Source organism: Rhincodon typus, chromosome 24 (genome assembly GCF_021869965.1).
Source record: "Rhincodon typus isolate 14 chromosome 24, sRhiTyp1.1, whole genome shotgun sequence".
Lineage (NCBI taxonomy): Eukaryota > Metazoa > Chordata > Chondrichthyes > Orectolobiformes > Rhincodontidae > Rhincodon > Rhincodon typus.
Window position 1 is genome coordinate 33,351,964 of NC_063355.1, and position 18,522 is coordinate 33,370,485.

At 37.5% G+C, this 18,522-nt stretch overlaps 2 protein-coding genes across 3 annotated transcripts in view; one reads left to right on the plus strand and one right to left on the minus strand.

The window, feature by feature from the left end:
* Positions 1-5,863, plus strand: part of LOC125485998 (probable E3 ubiquitin-protein ligase HECTD4) — a 68,813-nt gene extending 62,950 nt beyond the window's left edge. The window contains exons 25-26 of the mRNA XM_048611737.1: positions 850-1,072; positions 2,221-5,863. Of these exons, the coding sequence (XP_048467694.1) occupies positions 850-1,072; positions 2,221-2,357 (360 nt within the window). The 3' untranslated portion in view covers positions 2,358-5,863. The remainder of the gene's footprint in view (positions 1-849; positions 1,073-2,220) is intronic.
* Positions 5,864-9,636: 3,773 nt separating this feature from the next.
* Positions 9,637-18,522, minus strand: part of LOC109921577 (TRAF-type zinc finger domain-containing protein 1) — a 23,753-nt gene continuing 14,867 nt past the window's right edge. Inside the window, exons 7-9 of one of the 2 annotated variants that reach the window (XM_048611577.1) lie at positions 17,911-18,235; positions 14,992-15,067; positions 9,637-13,028 (exon numbers count right to left, since the gene is read on the minus strand). In XM_048611577.1, coding sequence (XP_048467534.1) covers positions 12,981-13,028; positions 14,992-15,067; positions 17,911-18,235 — 449 coding nt within the window. In that variant the 3' untranslated portion in view covers positions 9,637-12,980. Of the gene's footprint in view, positions 13,032-14,991; positions 15,068-17,910; positions 18,236-18,522 lie in introns of both variants that reach the window. The other variant, XM_048611576.1, reaches the window with a different exon arrangement.

Sequence of the window (18,522 nt, forward strand, 5' to 3'; positions counted from 1 at the left end):
TACTGAAGAAGGGTCTCGACCCGAAACGTCAGCTTTCCTGCTCCTCTGATGGGGCTTGGCCTGCTGTGTTCATCCAGCTCTACACCTTGTTATCTCAGATCCTCCAGCATTGGCAGTTCCTACTATTGCTGCATCAATGGACCTTGCTTCTATTAACTGGTTCCATTGCAGCACATTATTCAAAATCATCTAATTTATACTGCAGAAGGAGTTGAAACCAAAAAGTGTTGTTTAGATATTACAAACCTAACATTACTATACTTCCAGCAATTCCACACATAGCCCTGACATAAATAAATGATCGCTGCTTATAATTTTATTTTTTTCAGAAGACTGACCAATTTGGAGAATGCTACAATTTCTTACTTTTAAGAATCTGAATTGAAATGCATTTGACTAGCATGAAACCTGGCTTTTTCTAACTGAATTTGAAGTAAAGTACTGGTTAGTAGAACTGGGAATTTGGACTAGCGAGAAAGCCATTGCCAGTAAACTCACAGTCAACAAGTATACTCGGTGCAACTCCACTTACAGGCATATCATTCCAAGCTTACGGTAGATTCAGTCTAAGCATTTCCTGACTCTAAGAACAGCTGAAAGTGTCTTTCATTTTAATAGTTGAAGAGTCAAAGAATATTTGAACATTCAAGCATGAAATGCTAATGAGTGTGTCCAGCCCATTCTGGAAAAAAGTAACCCCACAATTGCCAAGCTTTTATTGCCCGTTTCTCGCCACAGTAAACTGTTTGACTTGCTTATAAGGAAACAGTAACTAGTTGAATTTTTTTTGTATTGTCAATTATGAGCATATATGTGTCTCTTTCTTTTGCCCTCCACTCTCTTACCCAGGCTCACACCATGTACCAGGTGGGACTAATGGAAACTGATCAGCATATCGAATTCTTCTGGGCAGCGTTAGAGATGTTCACTCAAGAGGAACTATGTAAATTCATCAAGTTTGCCTGCAACCAGGAACGAATACCATTTACCTGTCCCTGCAAAGATGGTGGCCCTGATACTGCCCATGTTCCACCATATCCTATGAAGATCGCTCCTCCTGATGGAGCCGCAGGTAATCTAGAGAGTTATCTCTTTCTGGTAATATCACAATTAGTCCTTTCAGTTTTATCACAGTAGATGAAGCCTTTTCTATCCCTATAACTTTCACCATGCAGCAGCTAAGATGATCAAAATACAGCCTTCCATGTGGTGATACAACTGTACGTCAGAGGCTAGTTTGCTTTCCAGATTTTTTTTATCATTGTTGCATAACAAAAGTGCACACATTCTGTATCTCTGCCTGAGGGTATAACTCGCATTAGGAACTTGAGGTATAGCTGGAAACTGCCTAGCTGTAACAGTGTGCCAGTGACATTTGAAAACTAGTTTTTGGGAAAAGAAATCTGGATTGGTCTTCAAGAATTCAATTTCTCTTTATAAAATAGTCTCAACAAACCTTTGGGAAAGAATAACGAAATAGTGCATTAAAAAGCTTGGGTAGGATATGAATATCTGTGTCTAACATTAAATATTTTTAGCAGAGCCAGGAAGACAGTACTTTAAGAATTTTTTGATCCAGTTATATGGAAGTAATAACAATTCAAACACAAATTAACTAATCTTGCCCACAGCCAGAAGTTGCTAAATTGAGCTGTTCCACTATAGAATGATGTTGAACAAAAGAAAAGGCAGTTCCCACTGGAGAGGAAATAAAAGTTACAATCAACCTTCCAAGCAGCTAGTTTGAGAGTAGTCTTGTTGGCAACAGGCTAATTGTCCATTCTGTAACAACATGTATGGTATAGGGGAACATAGGGGACTGTGCCTGTTTCAGCTCACCAAGTTAGGTAACAGCCATATGCTGGTCCATTTCTCAGGGCAATAATACTCTGACCAATCGGTCAACCTGTTTGGTTTAAAATTGAAACTAAGCCTTGCAGTTGTGTTAATTAGCATTAGTGTGCAATCTCTATAGCAACACCTCTACCCAACCAGAAACCACTTGCCATCCAAAAAGTGTTCTCCTCTCATGCAGTGTAAATATTGGATTTACCCCCTTGCTACTATTCTTCTTATGATTTGCCTGATGCGTGCAAGATGAAAAGCTTCAACAAACATTGTTTTTCAACAAAACTAAATAACATCTGCCTCAGTGTATATATATACTACCAGGAATGACTGCCTCGTTTTTAGTTTGTCTATTTCTCCTTTCCTATTCAGGTTCACCAGATTCTCGATACATTAGAGTAGAAACCTGTATGTTTATGATCAAACTTCCTCAGTATTCCTCACTTGATATCATGCTGGAAAAGCTGCGCTATGCTATCCACTACCGTGAAGACCCTCTCAGCGGCTGAGCAGGAGACAGCTGATATTCCCAGATCCTTTTGCAACAAATGGCGATGCCTGAGGACCTCCTTGACCCTACTTGTAAGAAAAGGAATTGAGGTGGAAGCCAGACGGAAATCCATGCTGCAGTCAGGAGCATTTCCTCCTGAACCCGTCACAAGCGAAATGCTTCCACATCGATGCAAACTGTCTTTTTGTAAATTTCCATTTCTACTAATGGACTGAGAATGGTGTGTTGCTGTCGTGTCAAGCAGCTATTCCAAGAGTGTACGGTGCTTTTACCACTACAGCGGTGTATGTTACTGTACCTTTAAAACACAAATGCTTGTGGTCAAACAGGATAATAGTTTATTGTAGGATCTAACTGTTTTTATATCTGTGGTCTTAACTTTGGAGCAGCATTTCCACTTTCATGTTCTCATGGAAGGAAATTTATTTTATTTTTTTCCTTGTGCACAGGCACACACATGGGAACACCTACACAAAATTAGACAAATCTTCTCTTCCAGATCAGCTTTGGCTTCTAAAATGTCTAGTAACCATATGTGCGCACGAGTGTGCTACAGAATTTAAATGCTCCAAAGTTAGTGTTGTAATTGTCAGTGTACAGAAAGGCATACCTCCACCTAACTGGCAATTAATCTTCTAGTTATAGGTGGATTTAAATGAATCATGTGACCCAGTCTACTTCCCTTTGCTCCTTCAGAAAAAAGATAAGGTTGTGAGTACTACTTGAATATTGGATCAGCATATCAACAGATGCCTGCTTTGCCATGAAGATACTCGGCTGTCCTTTTAATTTTTCAGGATTTTGTTATGCTGACAGGAAGTCCACGTTGGCAAATATTTTCTTGTAAAGTTCTTTGCCGCTGGTCTGTCAGTGCTTATGAAGTAGCCTTCATGCTTTGGGTAACATAATTTATTAGATATCTCATTTCCTTCTGACAGAAGACCCAAGAGCTTGGTAATAAGACAGGGCTACAGTTATTTTGTGCCAGAGGTCAGTTTCTGATCATTGCTGGTTTATTTTCCCTTGTGGAATACACTGTTCCTAACTCAGTGGGTGGACAAGTAGCTGAAAGTGAGTGTAGTAGAGTTATTTCTGAACTCCATTTTATTTCTCGCTCCTCCCAAAGTGAAATGTCTGGCTACTGCTTGCATAAGAATGTCATGTCACCGAACTGTAACCCTAAATCACTGCATCAGAAAGTCCTGTCCCCTCTACTCATTTTGAATTTTCTATATTAAAGTTGAAATGCAGTAGCATGAATCCTAATTAAATGTAAGTATCTTACTATAAGATTGACCTAAGGTTTACAATGCAAATAGCCTGTGTTACAGGGGCAAAAAAAATCAGCACAGCCCACTGCATAACTTTCCATCCTTTGCTTTTTTATTTTGTTTACTTTACAGCCGTTTCAGAATAGTCTTATGCTGTTTAAGAACACAAAAGCAACAAAGCACATTCATCAGCAAATTGGCTAACTGTATTGTAAAATGCTACCTTTGATAGAAAATGTCATGGAAGAATACTGTTCAGACATTCTGGCCAGGCATCATGATCTGCCACCCACATTTTATCCAAGCCATTTTATGTTCAGTTGAGAGAGAAAGTGAAACAATATCAAAGAATATTTACAGTGCACAGCGGAAGTGACATAACGTCTATCTAATCTGAAATGGTCTGTATTGTAAATGTATATTGAAGATACAGCTATTGAGATCACAGGCTGTGGTTCCAGATTACTTTGCATATGTAAACATTCTCATTTAAAGGGGAAATGGACATGGCTATGTCACATTGGACAACTGTTTGTGTTGAGTTTTTCGATGTACACAAAATTCCTAAACTTCAATTTGACAGAGTATAGTGAATGTACCACATTTATGCACAGCTGTATTTGCTAATTGTGTATAGTTTTCAGAAAACAGATTTCTACAAATTCTCCCTCCCTTTCTTTCCTTGTCTGTCTCATCCCCCATAACCTGTAGTTTTTGTTTTGCATTAAGAGGCCATAGAATATATGAGTTTGCAAAAGGTAGCCATGAAGAGTTGTATGAAGGTAAACTTGAAAATAGGCTAACATAACACAACCTTTGATTTTAGAAGTCTTCTCTGCTATGTGTATCTGACATTGCTATTTCATGCATACCCTCACGTCTTAACTGTAATTTGGAATTGGTATTGGCTAATCTCTTTCAAGAGTAGCTATTTCTTCATTATACATTTTCATGGAAAGAAAATGGAAGATTTTATGTTGTAATACAATATCTATTAACTTGTTATAATTTATCAAGATTGCCTATAACAATGGAACTAAATACCCAAAACAGTAGCTTTTAAAATTCAGGACCAATTTTACAGAATTGAGTTGCGGTTACAGAACTGCTTGGATTCCTTATTCTATCATTGGTAAAACCAAGTTAATATTGGCCTAAGCATGAGGCAAGCAGTGTAAGGATATCTCTAGTACAAACCTGTGAATCTTGTTGGATTTATCCCAACCCTTTGCAATACAGGAGCTTTAATGGTCTTAACACTTATGGGAGGAGGCGTAAAGGAACATATCCTCCAGCTACATAATGTGTAATATAAACTATCCTTGGGTGCAGAGTGTATTTTGTTTTCTTTTGCTGTTCAATGGTAAGATAGCCTGCAAGTATATAACAGTGAATGAAGGTTTTGTGTAATTAGTTATTTGGCAAACAAAGAGCACATTGACCTGCTGCCAGTGCTGATGCTGGGAGTTTTTTTTTTTTGAGTGATTCATAATTTTGTTATCAAATTGTATACACTGCAACATAGTTAAGAAGAATTCTGGAATTAGACTTACTGTGCAATTGTCAAACAGTGAAGAGGTATGTTTCAGCTAGCTTGGTTGCTTTATGACAGATGAACCTTAAAAAAAGCCAAGGTTCAACAGATTGCAAAAAATGTAGAACCACAGCAGCAATATACAGGAACAAGTTGGCCATGTTTTAAGTCCTTTAAGATAGCACTATAATTTTGGTTTTTGCCCAGATTATTGGCAAGTTAATTTTGACTATCAGATCTAAAGCAAAGGGTATTGAACTGATTTTAAAGGCATGTGACCATCTTAGATTTCAGAGTACAAAAAAGCAACACCACATCCGGTTATTTTTGTACAAACAAACCTATCGAGATTATTGCTTGAACAATCCCCTACTCTGTCCTCCCACCCAGAAAGTCTGACACCAGTGTGGATCGGGCTCTTTGTCCCTACCTTGTTAAAGTAATGTGGTACTGGCTGTGGTAATGTTAATCTGCTGCTACAACTGCTCCATTTTACTGAGAGCAACCAGAAACTTAAAATTACAAGGACATATCAACATACAGGTGTTAATGTGCTCTGTACAGTTATTGATGTATATTTATTACAATTATTTATGAATGCATCTAAAAATCATCTGTATTGTTGATCTAGTCTGCATTGGTACCTAAAGCAGTGATGTATGAATGGGAATTACATTCATATTAAAAAGTTCAAACAGATTTTTCTAAAGTTGTCACGTGTTTTTATAGATTAAAGCATTTTAATTCATCTTGTTGAATGAATGGCCTACTCTTCAATCCAGTGGTTTATGGTCTTAAAAAACCCAAGCACTTGAGGCTACTGGTGGAAAATGTGTTGGTGGGTAGTCGGGTGATCAGATTATGCTCGAGATAAACCTTTAAACTTGACTGAATATCCAATTTTAGTTTAAAGAATTAAGCAATTTACTTAAATCACCCACCAAGTTGAGGTGCAGTGGAAGACAGCTTTAAATTCAAGAGCATGATTAGGGATGCTCCTAATGTGTCTACAGGATTTGGTCTTTAACTGTATGGACAGGAGGAGCATTGTTTGGATATACATACCAAAGCTGAGAGACTACACCTAGACTTAAAAATTGTGCTTACTGAAAACAATTGCCTAGTGCTCAAACACCAAGCCAGAACAGATAAAAAGGTTAAAGTTGGAAATTTTGTTATTGGAGACAAACAGTATAGCTCTGGCTAATCATTGAGAGGCTGGGTAAAACATGTTGTCATTATTCACGAGTAGAAATGAATCATAGAATCCACAGTGCAGAAAGAGGCCATTCAGCCCATCAAGTTTTCACTGACCCCCCAAAAGTTCATCCCAGCCACTCAACCTGCACATTTCTGGGCACTATGGGGAAAGTTAGTACAGCTAATCCACCTAAACTGAACGTCTTGAGGAGGAAACTTTGGTTTCCTGGTGCTAAGAGGCAGCAGTGCTAACCATTGAGCCACTTATGAAGGAAAGGTAGAGGTGATAACAGGTAAAATTCACGATGGATAATGCTATTCTAGTAGCTGGTACTGTGATGCTGAAAGCATAGAGCACAAAATCGACTTGTGATAAGAACACTGATGATTGACAGAACCAATGGAACTTGCCACATATCAGCTTTTGTAATACCAATGCAAAGAGATGTCATTTGGAATTAAAAATGCAATGTTCCAGCTATTGACCAATAAAGTTATGGGGGGTGGGGGGGAGGATGTAATATGCAACTCTTGCTGCATCAAGAACTCAGTTGCATTCCGTCAAACCTGGAAAGAATGTTTACACTCTTTTTAAACAGAGCTAAAGAGAGTTAATTTGGTTATAAATCTAAAACTAAATTTCCCACTCAAAAGTGATCTATTTGGCCCATAAGTCAAGTAGCATCAAATTAAAGGGTTATTATTTTCCCACATGGCAAAAGGTGAAATCTTGCATTATATAGACAAGTGGAGCTTGTTCCAAACTTAAGCACTTGATAAATTGACAATCTTGTAATCAATCAATCATTCAGATTTAGCCACACAATTGAGACACCATTCAGACTGGCTGTTGCTGCAGGCTTTACTAAGTGGATGGCAATTTGAACAGCTCTTGGTCAGTTTGTTTTAAATCTGAAATGCATGTTAAGTGTTAATGTGTGCATTCAGAAAAAAAATGATCCTACGAAGGCGATAAGCCAGGCTGTTAAGAATAGCATTAAATTGAAAGAAATGTACAATGTAGCAAAAATTAGCAGTAAGCCAGAGGATTTGGAAAGTTTAAAAAGTATGAAAACACAGCAACTTGCAAATAATATCAGTATGTACAGCAAGAGCTTCTTTAAAATATATAAAAAGAGAGAGACCAATGTGATCAAAAGCTCCTTGGGGAACAAGGTTTGGGAAATAAGGATAGGAAATCACTGGATTTAATAAATACTTTGCATCAATCTTCAAAATAAAATACACTAACAGCATTCCAAAAATATCAAATGAGAAAAAGTAGTGAGTGAACTATTGGTACCTAATTGGATGCCTCATAGGATATTAAAAAGGAAGTAATTACATAAATAGTGAATGCACTGGTAGTAATCTTCCAAGAATCCTAAGATGCTGGAGAAGTGCCAGACTATCAGGAAAATTGCCAATGTAACAATCATTTAATAAAAGGAAATAACAAAAAAAACAAGTAATTTCAGGTCAGTTCATTTAAGATTTGTTAGGAAAAGGTTAGTCCATTATAAAGGATGTAGTAGAGCATTTATAATAATGATCAAGTAGAGTTAGCATGGATTTCACAAATTCAAGCGAGTAACGAACAAGGGGAGGCAATATTGGTATGTAATATATTCAGATCTTCCAAGGCATTTGCTAAATAGCCTAATGCATAGAGGATTGGCTAAGTGATACAATAAAGAGTTGGATAGGGAGGTCATTTACAGTATGGCAAAATGTAACTAATAGAGTACCACAAGGATTAATGCTGGGCCGATAATTATTAAAATGTTAATAACTTGTATGAGGAAAGCAGATGTACTATTGCCAAGTTTGTGGATGATAAAAATAGGTGAGAAGATAAGTGGTGAGACTGACAAAACATTCTGCAGAGGAACATATAATTCAGGAAGAATACCAAGTCAACAGAGAAAGACTACAGACAGCTACAGCACAAATTTGGGAGTCCTCATGCATAAATCTTAAACCTAGCGTACAAGTTCAGTAGGGAAGTAAAATGAATATTGGCCTTTATTTCAAAGGAAATGGAGGATAAAAATTGCATGGTCTTGCTAAAACTATGCCAGGTACCAATCAGATCACAGCTGGAATACAGTGTTCAGTTTCGGTCTCTTTAGATAAAGATAGATATCCTAGCATTAGAAACAGTCCAGAGATTACCTTTTCAGTAAGGTTAAGCAAGCAACTGTGGACCAGTTTAACTCCAATGGCCAGGAAACAGTATTCAGGACAAAATTAAGTGAATGGAGAAAAAATAAGGTTAAATTAAAGAAAGCCAGCATGGATGTTTTTGAGAAAAATGTGTTCAATTATTGGAGTTTTTTTTTTTTAAATGAGGTTACAGGATATCAGGGAAATGCTTTTGATGCATACATTGATTCTGGAAGGTGTTTAGTAATGCCAACTGACAGACTGGTAGCAAAATTAAGCTCATGCACTAAAAGGGACTGTAACAACATAGATGTGAAATTGACTGAGTGACAGAAAACAGAATAGTTGTTATTGGGTGTTTTTCAGGCTAGAGGATAGTGGAGCTCACCAGCAGTAGTGTTGGGGACAATATTGAAGAGAGTACAACTCTAAAAAGGGGGTGTCTGAGCAAAGGACCCGATCCAGGTGCACATCTGAATAATTAAAGATGGCAGGACAGATTGAGACAGTACTTAAAGCATACACAATCCAAGGCTTCATTAAATATGAACATAAAGTATAAGACACTACTTTTGCATTTGAGGAAAGATCTAAAGGCATTGGGTTGATTGAAATTTCTGACTGGAACCAGTTATGATAGATTCTTGAAGATGGAACTGTTCTCCTTGAAGATAATGTTGACAGGAGACCTGACTGAAGTATTCAACATCATGACGGAGAGGTCTAGCTAGGGTAATTAGGAGAAAATGGTCCCAGTTGTGACAGAATGGTGAACAAGAGGATGCAGATTTAAAGTAATTAGTAAAAGATGAAAAGACATAAGGGGAAATATTTTCACTCAGTGACTCAGGTCTAGATCACACTGGCCAAATGTAATGGAGACACGTTGAGGCATTCAAAAAGGTGATTAAGATGGTTATTAGAAAAAGGAACTGCAGCTTTATGCCAGTGACTGAGCATCTTGCCTAGTGCTATCTGACAGCCAGCACAAACAAACAGTGGACCAAATGGCCGCCTCTTGTACAGGGTCAATTACATAATTATGTGAAATTAGCAAGGTCAGATATATAATGTGCAACCAGAGGATTCACTCAAATTTCACAAAACCAGGTCTAACCACAACCTTTATTATATATTGTAAGTCAGTACATTTACACGTTACAGATATCTAATTTTTTAAAATCATAAGTAGCTGATAAGGTTTTGCAGTCAGTTAACTATATGCTGGTGATAAAGAAATCACAATGGTATGAGACAGTACATTTCAGTCATTTTAAAAAAAAAGATAGTCACCAAATTCAGTCCACAGTGAATGGGATGGTTACATACTGTATAATCAACATTAGTTTGGAGAACACCATACCAAACAAGTTTTAAAATAAGAAGCAATTTAAAAGAAATAATCTGGCTGGGAGGGGCAGTAATTCTGGTGAGAAACAAATTCAGATTTGTAAGGGTCTCTAAAGTTTAGCCAGCTGGAGAATTGCTTTCAAAAATTCCGAAGTTTGTGCTCAAGACTAATAAAATTGCAGCATTCATATCATTTTCATACCTCAACCATCTCTCTATCCAAGAATACAAGGTATAGATTCTATTCTACTCTATTCAATACAATAACTACAAACATATGCACACACAGACACTGTAGATTTTTGTTTACTCTCCCCAACCACATTTCTTACAATCTTAAAATATTCAGGAAATTATTAATATCACCATCTCAAGTAAATGCACCAAAGCTAAGGCCCCTCCTCTCCACACTCCCATTAATGCACCATCTGATTAAGGAAAAAGCATCTATGATTAATTCAATGGATGAATTGCTCAGTGCTGCAAAGCCTTTCATCATTCCAAGAACAGTCTACAGTTCTGCCCAAAGGATCTAAAATCAAGACTGTGAAAACAAAAAAAAAGGAACTTTGGAGAGATAGAGGGAAAATAAAAAATTATCACAACATGTGATTGAGTAACAATCTGTCTTCTTAGAAAGGGGTCTTCATAAAATGTTAGCAAGCTAGAATATACCATGATCTGCCCAAGATAAAAGCAGTGGTAGCCTCAAGCTGCTGAATACAGGGAGAAGATATTTGTGCATCACTAATTGAATGAGCAATGTCCTGGTGTTGCCTGGGTTTCAATTTGATACTTGATCCTGAACAAATCAGGCACACAGCCCAGCACATTACCTGTGATTTTCTCCCAACAGTCTAGAGAAGAGATGGGTGCAATGGCCACTCATTCCCTTACCTTGAAGGACAAACTTAAATTTGAGTTTCCTGATGAATACCTGGTCAATGTCTTAAAACAAACATTTATTTACTGATGCCACTGACTTTATAGCCAAGCAGAATTTGTAGCAAGCAGTAGCTCTTTGAACTCACGAAAGTACTAAGTCGAGTTTGAACAGGAGCAAATCAAGAGTCACCTCATACATTTTAAAACAAACAAGTTTACAATAAATTGTACAACATTTTAAAATGCCCTGCAGCATTCCAGTTGTGGAATCAGTGGTAGAATGGATTTACATCTGACCCACGTTGAACAAAGAGGATTTCACATTCAAAACTGGAACTCATGTCTACTATGACTATTCCATAAATCTAAAGAGACAGCTCTTTGGGCAACAAATAAATACCAATAAAAATGTCAATCTGCCTCCTACATAGATCAACTGGTAAGATTATTACTGCCTAACAGAAGTTACTGCAAAGGTCAGAAAAGAAGGTCAGCCATTTTTTTTTATTAAACATTAGTGGTTAAAAGAAAAAAAAAAATGTATTTGATGCATCTAAAAGGCTGCAGAAGAGACACAAATTTCAAGATCAGCAAGTCATTTCTGTTTACTGCCACATATAGCCAAATTTCCTGCAATACAATTTATCCTTCCAATTCGACCATATTTCTAACCTGCAGACAGGAAAGAAGGTAACCAATTCCCAACAAGGTACTCCATGGTATGGGTCACAAAGACATATACCAAACTTGACTCAGTCTGAAGTTCTCTTTCCGCAGATCTCATTCCTATAAATGCATCTTCTCTCTGCCCCAGACAGCCAGACTGAACTTCATTTTTCTCGTACATATCTCCCACTTCCATGCAAGCAACTATTTATTGTGCATTTTTACCACATTTCTTTAGAGTTCTTGAACTTCTTACCTTCTCTCACTTATGTTTCTGAAATCCTTAACTGTGTGTGAAGTACATTTAATAAATACAGTCACTATCAGCTTCTAAATGATGCAAAAGTGGAGAGAAGGCAAGTTACAAGTGGTTTTGCAATTATTAAACATCTTAATCCTCCAATCTCTTCCAATGAGACTGTAGTTCTGAATGACAATTCTAGCTCACCCAGTGCTTTTCCAAATTAACCATGTATCATAAAAAATTAAGTACATTTCCAATGAAGTGCCGCTACAATTTTTGTAGTTAAAACTAGTCCAGAGCAACAGACGTGATTCCCACATGACTGTCTTAAAAACATTACTTCACCGTAATTAGGATTGATCTGCAATGCCCAGAATGCAGATTAAAACTTTTACAACATGTAAAATTTCCTGAAAGACAGAGTTACTTCTCCAATTCTGCATGACCACGACAGTTGGTGCTCCTTCCATGATGTAATTTAAGCAAAACAAAATAGTAAAAATGAATACACAAGAGACAGATAACAGAAGTAATAGAGATATACAGAGAGAGAGAGATGGAACATGATATAAGCAAAGGTCAAATTAGTTCCTGTAAGAGAAGAGAGCAACAAGAGAAAGAAATTGACAAAAACAACAGCAAAGTGCAAAGGTAAATATCATCACTATCAACATTAAAAAAAGTGTTACACTCTTACTTAAAACGGCAAGCTATAAAACAGAAAAATCATACAAAGAGCCATGGAAGAAATTTCAGATTGTAACCTACACCCCAACTTTAATTGGGATGGATAGGCACGACTCTCCATTGGGGACGCATCAAGTCTTTTGAACTTATTAGTAGTTCTTTCCTATTGTGAGATCCTTTGAATTGATCACACAAAGTAAAATCATATCCTTGGGATATCTGTTCAAGATTGCAAATTCCAAAGCAGGTCCCACTGAAATGGAATGAGTATCAACGTGAACTGTTGTTTCCCCTCAAACTATCAATCAGCTGTATGGTCAAATGTCTCCACGTTATCACTAAGATGAAGTGCACAAAATGTCTAAATTAAAATTTCTGTTGCCTTTTAAGTTACTTACGCAGTGCAGGAATCTAAAAAAGTGAGCTCCTGTTAAGTATATTTTTTTAAACCCCACAATGAAAACAGAATTGAGAGGAAATAAAAACACACTACCACTTAAACCTCACTCATAAATATTTCTTTTGCATAGAAAATAAAAAGGAAGTCCTGAGTTTTAGCACTAGATATAATTTAGGAGTTGGACACCATGGTAACAAGTGTAGTTTAGTTCCATTTCATCATTCCTCTTCTTTCTCATCATTTTCTGGTCTTGTTTTCGGTACATTCTGCTGAAATTAAAAACAAAATACATAAATTGTTCCTAACAATCACGTGGGTTCTTTGTAGTAGAAAAAACAAACTTTCTCCCTACAACCATAACACCACTTTCCAGAGTATGCTATAGCAAAGTTCTATTAACCAAAGTTCTCTTATCACCATTTGAGCAGTGTTTTTCACTTGTAAGCTCAAGAGTATCAGCAAGCTCCTCACTACACGTACTTAACATGGATCTGTCAAAAGGCCAATTGACCAAAACAACTACGCCATAAGTTGGTGGCTTCAACAAGAATGTAACAGTTAGTAGCTGCATACAGAGCTTGTATATCCTTACTTGCTGTATGATTTTTGGGACACTTGTTACTTTTTCTCATCTGGAGCCACAAAAGAATGGAATAGACAACTGTTCTGTGGTCTCTTAAAAGATAATGGAGAATCATTTTATTTTAGGGAGCATCACCTATTTGGCTTAGCACCAGACTTTGAAAAAACAGTTTTTCTAAGTTTAAAATATGCAGGTTGGCAACAATTTTCAGGGAATCACAAGCAGTAATCCAGAAACCGTGACAAAGGATTAATTATCCCAATTCCCAGAAAAAGTACTTGGCCACCTTTGGTACACAGTTGCATGACAATTACCTAGAAAAAGTGTCTTAATATCAATGAATGTGGAGAATGAAGGTTCCAGTCCCAATGTTTTTTTTTTTTTACAAGACTGTTGCTTTGACACAGCCACTGCTTTACAGGTCATTAGACTTAATTCAGATCAGGTCCCAAGAGCTTGGGCTGGCCTGATTAAGAGTAGGCCAGACTGATTTACCAGGAATAACATAAAAGATGTTTACATCTGTGGATAACAGGGGGATTAGAGATGATTCCGAGTAAACAACTAATCTCGGAGTCTTACAAGGTAGTGTTCAGAATGTCAGGTCCTGCAAATGATTACACTCCAAACTGTCTATTTCAAGATATAAGAGTCAAGATATCTCCAGTGCGTGGACACTTCAGACAGATCAGTCCTCAAAAAGCCTGAGACACAGCAAAAAAGAGGCAGCAGATCTCAATTGTTCACCATGGAGAAAGCTCTTGAATTTAAAACATAACCATGTAAATGAGACTGTAAGCTGTGCCAGCTTTGATTGGAGGGAGAGATCTTCAGGGAACTGAGTCAGTTTGGGGAGAAGTTATTCGGTTCAAAAAGGAGAGATAAAAAAAAAGGAGGCAAGTTAGCAGGAACAGAGAATAGTTTTAGACTGGATTCCAGAGAACAAAGCATCCACCTGAGGGACTGAGTTAAAGTATAATTGGGCATTTTGACCATTTTAAAAGTAGATGGCATAAATTTTTAGAAAAAAAGAATACAAATTGCTTATCGAAAAAATGTTGAATCAATGTTTCTTTTAGTTCTGTTACAGTAAAAACAAAAAGTCTCAAAACTTGAAACCATGGCATGTGATCCTTATAATCAATCATTGGAGGTTTGAATTATTTGTCATTATTTCTATGGAGGTTGTAACGCTCCCTGAAGTCTGACTATTTCCCAACATGTAATGCTGCAAGTCACGCAAGGAAAGACATTTATCCAAAGAAATACCAAAGTCTAGGGAATGACACTCCAAGCTAGGCAACTTTAGGAGAGAAACAAAATATACTGGTGTTTAGATAATACTGAAATCTTCTGGGTAAAACCCTGATCAGCTTCTAGAAAGTTGATACACATTAGTCCATCTGGAATACTGATCCTTGTCTTACAAACAAGAACCAACATGTATTTAATACCAAAGCAGGAATATCAAGAGTGGTTGGGAGCGTTTGGGGTTGGGGAGAAAACGAGAATATCTCCACAGCAGGAAATAAGAGAAATTGCATTCAACAGGAAATGTCCAGAGTTTTTTTTTAAATGACCATCTTTCTTGAAATCAAACATCATATTTCCCAACACCCTGCTCAAATTTTATCTTAAAAGTTCACCTTTATTCCTGGAACTCTGCTCCTTGAGATTGGAGGAACTGTGCTCCTAGAAACCCTGGATCCTTCTGTTCTCAGACTGAAAAGTAAACATAGGACTTAAATCCAGCAAGAATAAAAACAACAATCCGCCCTACTAAACACAGGTCATGTGTAATGCAGATCATCCAGCTAAAGAATCAGAACACTGATCTTTACCTGGATTTCTCACCAAAAGCAAAGAACCAGACTGACAGTGCAGGACATATGCCAAATTGAAAAGATCTGGAGAAAAAAAAATAAGTAATAAATCAAGAAGTCATGGTTAGATAGAGAAAGCTTGAGTTTCTAATGTTTGTAGTTTGGAGAGAAAACAGGTCTGTTGAACTAGATTTCAAAAATCTCCATTCAAAAGCCTTGGAAAAAATTGATTTACAATCCATGTTTCTTCATCTAAGTCATTACAGTGCAATGTATCCAAATTCAATGATGATTCAAAGAAAGTGAAAGTATCAGCTATGGAAAAGGTATAAAGAGATGGGATGTAAATAGGTTAATGTGTAGGCAATGAAACAGACTACAAAGCAATATTAATAAAATAAAGTGCTGGAGATACTCTGCATCTGTGGAAAAAGAAGCAGAATGAAATGTCATGTTATTCACTTTGGTATACATAATTTTTGTTTTTAAAAAGGGATTGAAACTTCACAGTGAGGTCCAGTGGAATTGGGTCTCCTTCAGAAAGGAATCTTGCAACAACAGTAAGCATTTAGGAAAGCAATGATTTGCACCAAGCCTGAGTATTGTACAATTACATTTCAGATGTGCAATTACAGATTACAAGACTTTGGTAAGACTAAGCCTCCATGCCAAGGGAATGGTATACTCATCTTAAAAAGGGACTGCAAACAGCTTCACTAGATTGATTTAGGATTGGAAGGCTGGTCTATGAGGCGAGACTAAGTAGAATCTCTGCAGTTTAGAAAAATGAGAAATAAGTCTTATTGAAACAAAGAGCATGATAGAACCTGACCATAATGCTGAGGCACTTTCTCCTGACTGATCGGACCACAGTCTCAGGATAAGGGGTTGATCATTTAATACTGAAACAAGGAGAACTTTTCTTTCCAGTCAGTAGACCGTGAATCTTTGGAATTCTCCAGAGGGGACTGCAGACACTCCATTGTTAAAAAATTATATGGATTTTTAGAATCTCAAGGAATTCAAGATCCGGTAGAAAAGAAGAATTAAGGTCAAAGATCAACGATGATCTCAGGAAATGGTGGAGCAGGCTCAACAGGCCATATGGCCTACTCCTTCTCCTAGTTCTTATTTCCACTCAGGAATGACAAACAACGAAGGTTCTGATCCCAAATTGTCCTGGTCTTGCCACCATTTTCTCTATTAATGACTATTTTAATCCAGAGCTCTGGAGGCACAAAACAAAAAAGTGTTTAATACATTCAAGCAACACAATCTTTACACTTTTCCACAAGAAGAGTCTTTTGGGCTATTCAGCACCAAGCTGAATTTCCCCAGACAGGCAGAATGCTGAAAATTTGACAAGAAAATTTAAATCTGTAAAACAATTTATTCTCGTGCTTAAACTTAATGCATTGGTCTGACACAGATATTGGGAACTGGTGCTTTAGCTACATTGTCAGAAACTCCTACATCTATTTATGCTGGAGGACTGACAATTCCCAGTTTACAATAAATATAATTATCATTGGGGACACTGCTGCTTCTTTTAAAATGGATGCCACTTGAGACAGAAACAACTTCATAGCTGCTCAAGACATACAGGAGCAAATACACAAAGTTCACATGACTCTCAAGTCAGAAGTCTGCACTTTTTTTTTTAAAAAAGAAAAAAGGGAATTGCTCTCTTTCTCCTGCATCACCAAAAACTTTCTCCCTTTCCATACAACAATTATGATTCTACAGGGCCAACAATTCAATTTCGTGCCAAACTTGGGCAGAAAGAGGCAGCAAGCTATTTGACCATGGAAGGCATTATTTCTTCATTTGATGTTCACCTAAATGCAGTCAGGGTAACCATTAAGAACCAGCATTAGAAATAACCTCTCCCAACTCCAAATGCTTCTCTGGTTTCATAAACTTTGGACTGTTGTTCAGTGATATAACATTGGAAAAGAAACAGAAACAAATAGTTCTATTTCATGGATAATTCTTATATGAAGTGGTGAGCAACTGAGCTACTCAGACCACAACAGGAGAAATACATTGTGTAGGGTATCATGTCAAATCAGTGTGTGCACTAGAACAGTACAAAAGCAAATGAAACAGAAGAGTCACCAAATAATGTCAAAAACTTAGCATAAAACAGAACCACAATCCAAAAGGGATAAGCAAACCAGCATCTGAACAGTTTCAATGAGGTGGTGACACAGGACAGGAGGGATGCCGAAACAAAATGCAGCTTTGAACAAGGGGACGTACTTCCTCCTCTAATTTTCAACCCTGCTCTCCAGAAGGTGTTGACCAGTGGAGCAGAACTCATTGGATGCTCTGCACATAAAGTCTATCACATCCAAGTTGCTATTGAGATCAAAGTCCAAACTGAGTCTCGCCAATCAATAATAAGCTGGATGACATTATAACAGAGCCCAATGCAGTCTTCACCTGAATACCATATGCATTTTCAGAGGGAGGGGTCACTGGTCAGGGATTAGAAGCAAGAATCCTGGCTTTCTTGGTCCATATAAACTCCATAAAATGGGAAATGCTTTTAGGGCAGTCAACCATCATGGAAAAGCCCATTTTTCCATCATCCCTACAACTAGTTTCTAGAAGTCAAAATGCCAAGAAGAAAAATCTATTTGTATCCCACAGGTGAGTAGACTTGGTTTTTAAAATGGATGGTATTTAAAATGATCGAGATGCTTGTTTACTTGGCCCTATTGTCGAACACACTTTCACCTGGATCTAGCAGTGGGTGCATGTGGGAAGTTGGATTTGTAGCTTTCTGGGAATACATCTCCAATAGGACGAATAGAGCCCACAGATGGTTCCAGGGGTTTCCGGGCCCGTCGCCTCAATTCAGAGGTTTCTCTGTTGGGAAGCTTTACACTTCTGGTATTTAGGGTGCTGGCCTCCGTATCTGGACTTGCTAGAGACTTCTGGGCACCAATCCCCTGTCTGAACGTTGCTGGAGCTCCAGCTGGTTTTGTTCTAACTGCAGGTCGAATCGCTGGTCTTGCCTGGACGTCATCCAGATGAGAAAAATAATTTGGCCTGACATCTCCTGCATAAGTCATGAAGAACATGGAAAGTATTGATTTAGAAAGAACAGTTTTGTTTCAGAACTCAGTAAGCACAAGTAATTTACATAAAACAGAACATGGAAACCATCCACTCTGCTATAATCAGTTTTAAGTTAATCACAGGATCAGAGTGTTACTAGCCAAGTCAGCATTTATTGCCCTTGTCCACTTGCCCTCGAGAGGGTAGTGTTGAGCCATCTTTAACTTCTGCAGTCTATATGCCGTAGGTACATCCACTGTTTTGTCAGGAAAGCAGTTTCAGGATTTT